We start from the raw sequence: 10,000 nt of genomic DNA, 5'->3' as shown, positions 1-10,000 counted from the left end.
ATCTTCATTTTCTGTTAGAAAAGCTTATTTTGCCTCCTTTTTGAACAAGGTTTTTCTGCTGCTTTAAAATTCTGTACTTGGAAACCATCCTCCCTTTGGCCCTCATCTCTGCCAGGAGAATTTCTGCATTTCAGGCTCTAATGGCTGTTCCCCCTTTTCTTATTTTTCACAAAGACATGGTGACTGTCACGGTAGCCCACCCTTTGTGTCTAAGGTAGTGGAAGAGCCGTTTGTCAGGCTATTTACCTGCCCACATTCTTTCCTAATCCCCAAAACGGGGGGGGGGGGGTCTTAGTGTAGTTCTTTATCACTTTTACAGTATTCTAAACTGAAGGGATCTCCCTCCTAGGGCAGCCTAAAGCTTGGGCAGTATGCAAAAACCTAATGAACTTTTATGTGCAGTATGCCACACTTATGCTTCCACAGAAAATGTAGACCGTAAAAGGGACATATGGATGGAATTAGCAAGAACTTCTTTGCCACCAGTTCCAATGCTATTATTGCTAGTTCGTCTGATTTTTTGGTCTTCTATTTTAGTTTGCTACCTTTGGTTAATATCCTACAAGAAAGGAAAATGTCAGTGTGGGAGGCAGATTCTCCCTGTACGGATTCTCGTGAACAGTGTCTCTTGTTTGGGTGTTTCCCCACAACTTTATCTCATGTAGTGTCTGTAAGGTGGTCCTGACTAAGACACTCAGAAGCCATTTGTCTTCCCTGGCCATTTATCTTGAAAACCAGTGGCTTAAACAGTTACCCCAGGGTGCCATGGCAGAATCCTTTAACCCCAAGGTATTCCCACTAAGTAAGAACAAGAAGTCTCTGTCAGTCCTAAGGTTCCTAAGAGGGAATGGCAAGAGTTTACTCTGGGTTTGTTTTCTGCCTTGATGGCCCTAAAGCCTTCTCAAGGGGTTTTGGTGCCTGCTCCTCCTTGGACCTGTATGCCTTCAAAATGGATTAGGGAACTGTATTACTTGTATAAGGATTCAGTATCTGATGAGGGTGTCTGTCTGATTCTTCACAGATACCTTTGCTTTTTTTCATATGGTTCTGATGAAGAGGAGTCTGTTAACCCTGAGTCTCCTCCTTTTGAGGAATTGTCCTTTGGGGATACAATTGCTAGGATGATGGAATACTTTAAGTGGGATTCTTGTCAAGTGTCTGATATTCAGAGATGATTTTATGAGTTGCTCAAGGTGGATACTCTTAAACCACCAGCGGTTCCTGTTGTGTTGGCTGCCTTGTTAGATACTTTAATTGCTGCTTCCAAGTCTACTGATTCTCCTGATAGGTTCTCTAAGGTTCCTGAGGATTGTCAATTTTTATTTAAATGACCTGATAGTGCTGTCAGTCTTTTCTGATAAACTTCCTAAGCTTTTGCCCTTTTCCAGATTTTTGCCTTCTGATAAGGATAGTAGGACAGTGGAGAGGACTGGTAAGAAAGTTTACACAGTTTCTCCTTTGGCCTTTAGAGCTGTTAATTATCAGACCCACATGACCAGTTATGCTGTAGCCTTGATTGCTCAAGCTTGTCGGGTTATTTCTGATCTACTTGATTCTGAAGGCAGATCCTCTGCCTTATCTATTTTAGGTTCTGCTTCTCAAGTAGATCACCACTCTAAGTGCAGCTGTGATGCTGCTGATGAGGCGTTATTCTTGGCTTTGTCTGCAGTCTCTGCCTGAGGACATTAAGGCCAAGTTGTTGGATGCTCCTTTGAATAATAAACATCCTTTTGAGACTGCTGCTGCTCACACATTTAAGTCACTTCAAGAGAAAGGCAAAGCCTTGCAGGACCTTAAGCATATTTTTGTCTCTCCTATCCCTACATGCCCGGGGAATTATCCTTCTAGATCTGCTTTTGTTCATAGGCAACCCTGCCAGGCCATCAAGGGCAGGAAGGGTGGTAGACTGGCCTAATCTTCTAAGGCTTCTCAAATTTCTTTGGCAGAGAAGCCTACTTTATCTGATAAGCCTGCTGTTTGACAATTTGTGCTCCCCACCCCAACCCCAACCCACTTTCCCTTTGTGTTTGATTGGCGTCTCGTCACTTCAGACTTTTGGATTCTTTCTATCATCTCTCAGGTTTACTTCATGAGTCTCTTCTTTTTCAGGGATTCCTCAACCTCCTCTAGAGTAGCTTCCTCATTTCCCAGAGGTTCTAGGGTCCCTACTGAACCATGGAACCCTTCATCCTGTCCCCCCCCTTCCCCAAGTGAGAATGGGTTTTTATTCCAGAATGCTTCTGGTTCCTTGAAAGGAGGGCACTTGGGAGACCTATTCTGGATCTCTGCCAGCTCAACACCTTTCTCAAGGTCCCTTCTTTTTGCGTACTTACTCTTCAAACTCTGTTTTCTCTCTTACTATCCCAGGCTTTTCTGGTGTCTTAGGATCCAAAAGATGCTTGCCTTCCTATCCCTGTTCACCCTTGTTTCAGGAAATGTTTAAATTTCTCTGTGTCTTCCTTTCATTTTCATTTCTCTGCTTTGCCCTATGGCCACTCTTCTGTCCCAAGGGTATTTACAAAATACATCGTTCCTGTGATTGCTTTCTGCAGGCTCCAAGATATTCAGAGTTTTCCTTATCTAGACAACCTATTGCTTCAGGTGCCTTCTCTCAGTTGCCTGTTACAGAGTCTAGTGTTCACCGTCACTCTTCCTCAAAGTTGGGGGTTCACTATAAACTTCGAAAAGTCTGTCCTAACTCTTTCTCAGTATCATGTGTATCTGAGTTGCAGGATTTGGACAATGCCAATATTGGCCTCTCTTCCACCTCCAAAAGTTTTTTCTTCCACAGCCTTCTTTCAGTCTGTCCTTCCTCTGACTGCGATGCCAGCCGTGGAGTTTCTTCAGGCCTTGGGATTCATGGCCTTTTGTTTTCCAATACTCCTCTTGCCAGACTGCATATGTGAAAGCTTCTGTGGTACCTCAAGTCAGTTTGGCTGCAGCATTGTCACCCTCTGGATTTTGGTGGACCTCTTCATCCCTGTCTAAAGAAGTAATTGGAGTGATGGTTTCAGTAGTTTGCTCTCAACCTAGACCTTCCCTTTCAGCTCTTTCTCAAGAACTGTTCACAGATGCCTCAGGCATGGGGTGTGTGTGGGGGGGCTCTTTTGGTCACCAGGAAGGTTTGGGTCTCTGCCCCTTCCCATTCAGAAGTTAGACCATATAATCATCAAAGAGATGAGAATTCTGATTCTGGCCGTTCATGCTTTTCACGCTGTGTTGTGTCCAGGCCCCTTGAAGGTGTATACAGACAATGCTACAGTGTTGTGGTATGTCAACAAGCAGGGGGGGCAAACCATCTTGCCTCCTCTGCATGATGGCTCTTCAGGCTTAGGAGGTGCTTCTCAGATCAGTTAATTCTTCAGGCAGTATACATCCCTTCAGAGCACAACCTAGTTGTAGATTCTCTGAGCAGGTCAAAACTGCTGGCTAATGAATGGATGGTTCACAGAGACATGTTTCTGGACAATTGCCCATTGGTGGGGTATTCCTCAATTTGATCTTTTTGCTTCCCCTCTGAACAAGTAGCTTCCTCTCTTCTGTTCCAGAGTGCCATGCCATGTAGCGTGGAAGACTGGTGCTCGCTCTTTTTCTTGGAGGGTATGTTTCTTTATGCTTTCCCTCCTCTTCTACTTCCCAGAGGTCTGCAGAAGATTCAGCTGGAGTCTCCCAAAATCTTACTAGTGACTCTCTTGCCTAAGACGACACTAGTTCCCTGTCTTAATGCATCTGACCAGGGGCAATCACTACAGGTTACCTCACCAATTGGATCTCCTCTCACAGGACAAGGGGTCTCTTAATCCATCCTTGCTCTTCTAGTCTTCCACTGACACTGTGGGTGATAGGATTCTGATTCCTTTCAGGCACCTCCTTTCCTGAGGATGTGCTCAGAGTTTTAGAAGTGGCAATGAAACAGTAAACCAGAAAATCTTGTGTCCAAATGGAAAAGATTTTCTGTCTGGTGCCATGCACGTAACCAGGACCCTTTTTCAGTGGGGGTCTCTCTGGTCATCTCTCATTTGTGAGAGTTGCTCCAGTCTGGCCTGGCCTATTCTGTGAAGGCCCATTTGTCAGCCATTTCTGTTCGTCTGCCCTTGGATCCTCCTTTGGCTTCTCGTTTTGAGGCCAAAAAAATTTTTCTTTAAGGCCTTCTGCATGTTAGGCCTCTAAGAAAACCTATTCCTCCTCCTTGGGACCTTAATTTTGTTTTGGAAAAATTGACTTGGGCTTCTTTTGAGCCTGCATATTCTGCTTCTTTGCAACATTGTACCTGGAAGACTGTTTTGCTTCTGGCTCTTACTTATGCTCTGACTGTTTCTGAACTCCAGGCCCTTATGGCGATTAGTCCTTTTTTTTTGGTTATTCACAGGACAGGGGTCTTTATACTTATCCTTCTTTTATGCCCAAGGTAATAAATGGGTTATCCTTAAATCAGTCTGTACAACTCCCTTATTTTGCCTCTTCTCAGTCTGCTAGTGAAAGGGTCCTGCAAACCTTGGATTTGCACAGACAGCTCAAGTGCTATTTGGATAAAACCAAGTCCATCCGTAAGTCTGATCAGCTTTTTGTTTCCTTTCATCCCAAGACATTGGTTTTGACCGTTTCCAAGAAAACCTTCTCTTTCTGGATGTCCTAAGGCCATTTTTTTGTTACATTTTTCATGGTAAATCTGTCTACCTCTTAAAGTTCATTCCACTAGGGTGGTTGCCCCTTCTGGTGCCTTCAAGGGGTTGGATACCAATTCCATCCTTGAAGCTGCTACGTGGTCTTCACTGCATACCTTTACTAAGCATTATACGTTGGATATGGTTTATAGGGCCAGAGCGGGTTTTGCTGTAACCATTTTGTATGGGTTTGTTGAGGGCGGTTGTCTGCCTTACACCTCCCATTCTGTTTCTTGAGCTTTTTTACTCTCCCTTCTGTTTAGAATACTGCAACAGGGATATAGAAGGGCATAGTGCAGTTGTGTAAAATCTTACCATAGCAGTAGTTGTCCTCCACTGTGTTGCAGTATTTGCTCCCTCCCACCCACCCCTCTTTTCTTTGTTCTGGATTTTGTTTGAGGGTTCACCTTTTTTTCTTCTGGAGGTGCATGGACTCCTCTGTCTTATGGAAACTGTTCTCTTTTGGGGCACTTCAGTTCTGCGTAGTTGCATTGTACATCCCTTTTATGCCTGACCTTCTGTGCAGGGAACAGGTGTGTGACATATGGTCCATACAAGATAATTAGGCTTTTGTATACTGGTTGATCATTGGGTTGTCCTGGGCAGGAGATTCTCTTCTGTTTAGAATACTGCAGCAGTGAAGCAAAGGATATTTACTGTTATGGTAAGCTTTTACACACTGTACTTTCTCTAGGCATTCACAGGGAACATGGATTTTACCTGTTCAAAACTAAATCCTTGAGAAAGAGTGGCTAGCTTTTCATATCCTTTGCCCTCTAAGCTGTGTCTAGTAGTTTCCAAACTGATGCAGCCTGGATTTCAAAGGCTATTTCTGCTGCTTGCAGTAGAGTAAGACCCTGCTTTCCTGCCTTAAAGCACTGTTGCTTCCTTGGGGGCTTTCCACAATGGAATAGATTCCAAGTCTAATTTGGAGGCAGCTGCTTGATCCTCCATACACATCTTTACTAAATACTACAAGATTGATTCTTTCTCCAGGTCCAGGGCAACCTTTGCAAGGTCAGTCCTGTCAGGACTGCTGAACAGTGCTGATTGTCCATAGCCAACCACCCTTCCTTCCTCCATCGGCTATGGAGTTGCCCATTTGTTAGGAATACTGCAGCACTGATTTCAGTCAGAACATCGTACAGTTATTTAAGAATGTTGTAACAGTAGATGCCGTTCGGATTACTGTTGCAGTATTCCATCCCGCGTCTGTATTAGATAATCGAACTTTCAAAGGTTTGACTGTCATATGGTTGGCACCTTATGATCGAACTTTTAAAAGTTCGATTATCTAAAAAAAAATAACCTACCTGAACATTTTAGGCAGGGGGGCAAGCCCCCCTGCACCCCCCACACCTCCCCCAGCTCTTTAAATACAGCAACTCTGAGATTGCACTACACTGCAGAAAAAGGAAGTCTCACCCATTAAAATGTTTGAACTTTCAAAAATTCGATCATATGGTGTCAACCATATGACACTCTAACTTTTGAAAGTTCGATTATCCAGTATAGACCCTTCCATCCCATCCTCCATTCTCTGCTGCCTTACTCCCATCTTCGGTTATCACTCTGTTTTGACGTATCCTTTGCTTTCTTACATGGGTATGAGGAGCTTTCTTAACAGTTTGAGCTACACCCCTTGTAGCTGACCAGTCTCATCTTTCAGTAGTTTTCAGGGTGCTGGCTTGGATATGGTCCAAGGATCCACACTCGTACATTAGTCTTTATACATACCCAACTCATATCTGCTCGGGTCATGTGTTAGATGTACTACCTAGGAAGGGTAAAGTTTGTTACCTCAGCTGGACATCAGAGGTGATAACCCATTTGTTAGGAATACTGCAACATTGATCAGTAGGACATCTACTGCTGCAGTAAGTTCTTAAACAGTTGCACTTTCACTTCATTTTTCAGACCTTTGGTTAAAGAGCCCCATTAATGACCCTAGTCCTGAAGGATGCTTACTTTGTATATCGCCATAGCTCAGAGGGACAGACCAGACCATTCCCGAGAGTCCCGTTTTCTTCCTTGCCCTTTGGTTTCTTTATGGATGCACTCTTTACAAAATTCTTGGTTTCAGTAATTGCCTTTGCCAAGACAGGGAGGAGCTTACATTTATCTAAACATATATAGGTGCTTGCCTGATTGGGGCCTCATCCTTTTGGTAATCTGCATAGCACAGTGTATCTGAACTATGAGGGCTGTCCCTAAACCTGCAAAAAATCCCAATAAACTCTAACCAGACTTGTGATCTGCCTGGGAGCTCTTATGGACTCCGAAGACCAGAAGGTTTTCCTGCTTCCACATCTGATCCTGTTCCTTTCTCATGTCAGCAAGGTTGCCATTTTCTACAGCATTTTAGCCAGGGAGTTCCCCATACAGCTGGAATAGATATAATTCTGCATTTCAGCAGTCCTCCTGGTCATATTGTACGTGTGAAAACTTTAGCACTATATCAGGAACAGGTGGTGCCTGTATTCCGCTGTTCCCCTGCATAAGGAAAGAAACTACATGGTACACAGGAGAGCATCCATCTGAGCAAAGGAGATGCCCACCACTCCCTCCCTTCAGCATGTAGGCTAGGTCCCAGGTGCTAAGATAACATTGCTTGGGGAAGCCTGTGCAAGGGAACTGAAGGTCCAAGCGGCTTGAAACAAATGAAAGGAGAGGAAAAGGAAATGATGACCATGATCTTGGCCATAATGACATTCAGGCACATATAGAGATGCCGGGCCCTTTGATGACCAGAATAGAGCGCAAGTACCACATTCATGTGGTACATGAAGCAGAACACACACACCTACCTATTATGCAGATTGGCAATGCAGGTTTTGCAGTTGGCCCAGGACACATGGTTGACCCAGCAGCACATTCCATTCCCAGACAGGACATCAGTTTAGCAGACAGATTAAACAGGACAGAATTGATGTGTAATGAATGGATGTTAAAAAGAGGAAGTATTCTCTGATCTGGTCCTCAGTTTCGTGGGGGAGGGTGCCAGAAATGGATGCTTTTCTCCAGAAAACAGATCAGATAGTGTTGCACCTGTGTCCTCCAAAAAGAGTATTGGGTGACGTGCATCTTTCATTTCATGAGCAGGTCCATTTCTGTATGCTTTTCCTTCCCTTTCATCTCATTCCCAGGGCATTGCAGATGATCAGGGAGGAGGTGCTAAGAATTATCTTAATACTATCATTCTGGCATAGGCAGCATTATTTCTCCTGTTGCACTTTGCCAATGAGCAGTACTGCTTGCTGCCCAAGCATTTAGAGATATAATTCTGCATTTCAGCAGTCCTCCTGGTCATATTGTACGTGTGAAAACTTTAGCACTATATCAGGAACAGGTGGTGCCTGTATTCCGCTGTTCCCTTGCATAAGGAAAGAACAAGGGATCAGTCATGCATTCCAACTTGAGGACCTTGAGGCTGACTGACGGTGGATGACTGTGTCATCCCATTAGACAAGTTTTCAGAAGTATTACACACACTAAGTAAGACGAGAACAACTCTGTACCAAAACAAATCTTAAAGCTAACTGTTAGATGTTAGGTTCTCTCACTGGGTGCTATACCAAAGAACAGTAATGGTACCTAATGGATGGAGGTTAAAACAGACAAATCAGAAAGTTTTACTCATGAAGCAACACCCCCCAATGAAGCAGCAGTGTGCACGTCAGCACAGGATTTACTTGATGTGCCTGAGTTTAGAAAGAATGGCTAACTGTTGGTCTCTTACCTGTAGAAGGAGAAGGGTTGATAGTCAATGGGTAAATTCTTTTTGATTAGTTTTGCCATCTGTTGCATGCTTCAGGAATGGTCGCTTCTGTTTCATGTTTCAGGAATGTCTTGTTGACTATTGTTCTGCCAATCACTCCTTCAGACATTACACACTATCATTTATGTAGGAGTTTAGCCTCCTGTGTTGTTTCTGCACTTAAGGACTCCTTTTTGATCCTTTGTCCTTCCGGTTTGGACTTGCTGCTTGAGATTCAACCCACCCAGTGAACCCACTAAAGATGAATTCTCCCAAGTTAGGTGCACTAGATGTGCAGTTGGTATCCAGGATGATCTGTGAAAGGGACCCTCTTAATAATTTCCTACCATCCCCGTTGTTTTAGCTACTCCAGTCAGCTTCTGCTGTTGCATGTTTTGGTAAATTTAAGTTCAGGGTCCATATTGTAGTTCTTTCAGTCTTGCTTTTCCAGGAAATGAGCTCATTTATTGATTTGCGCCAGTTAGGATAATCAGAGGCTTGCTGTAGTGAGTGACATGCGAACCATTATAGGGTGCGCACACGCAAATGAGTTGTATGTTCTGAGATGATGCAGAATTAAAATGGAAGGTAGGATAAACACAGTTATAGACCCCTCAGGGAGAGGAAGGTTATATTTTAGATCTGATGTAATAAGAACGTACCTGTTTACTTGGAGTCTGTTTTAGTCGATTCTCTACAGGTACATTAACATTAAGCCCTCTCATAACTGAACTTTGCTACAGTGATTTTAGTCATATTTTGTGAACTTTGTTTTTTAAAGGTTGATGGAAAATTGTTATGCTGGTTGTGTACACTGTCCTTCAAGAGAGTTCTGCAGAAAACTAAAGAGCAACAAAGTTTGGGTTCCACACATTCAAATTCCTCGTCATCACTTACAGAGAAGGATCACCATCATTCAAAACACCACCACCACCACCGTCATCACCACCACCATCATCACCACCACAACAGCAGTAGTAGCAGCCACCACAGCAGCAGCAGCCACCACAAGTAAGTTACATGATCTCACATCCTGTTTTATAAAAATAGATTTTTGTAGTTGTATTTCAGTAGATATTCAAGCTTTCTTCTTTTCTCCTTATTGGAGTTCAGTGTGTTTGTGTCTATTTATGAATGTATGTTTGTATATATTTAAGTTTTTCAGAGACTTGAGTATTCATTCACATAAAAGTACACCCATGCAGTTTTCTGATTTCCATCATTTCTTCTTGATATCATGTGGTACCACCATGTATTCCTTGGACCTTCTCAGGAGTGGTTCCTTTAAATTCACCTTAACTTTGTGATGATAAGTTGTCTATCTCGCCTTCATTCTTGCTGGTTGGGATCGGAGCTGATCCTCTGCTCCGACTCGGCCATCTTCAATAGCTCGAGAGCTGTTTACTGGCTCGAGGCTACCCCTTATCCCATAATGCCTAGTGATAGCTACCCAGATCTCAGTTGCCGCTTCAGCTGCAAGGGTGTCATTTTTCCGGCTCAGGCTTGTATATTTAACTTTTTGTGTAAACTTTCTTCTAAAATTAAAATTTTTCTAGTATGCTTTCTATTTACAAATTTT

The 10,000-nt window shown here is 43.4% G+C and overlaps 1 protein-coding gene across 1 annotated transcript in view; it reads left to right on the top strand.

The window, feature by feature from the left end:
* FAM76B (family with sequence similarity 76 member B) overlaps positions 1-10,000 on the top strand; it is a gene marked incomplete in the record, with an annotated part of 994,273 nt that overhangs the window by 327,668 nt on the left and 656,605 nt on the right. The window contains 1 exon segment of the mRNA XM_044071227.1: positions 9,203-9,432. Within this exon segment, the coding sequence (XP_043927162.1) occupies positions 9,203-9,432 (230 nt within the window).

This window comes from Protopterus annectens, chromosome 5.part0, assembly GCF_019279795.1.
Source record: "Protopterus annectens isolate FY-2018-M chromosome 5.part0, PAN1.0, whole genome shotgun sequence".
NCBI lineage: Eukaryota > Metazoa > Chordata > Ceratodontiformes > Protopteridae > Protopterus > Protopterus annectens.
This window is presented reverse-complemented; position numbering and strand designations above follow the sequence as displayed.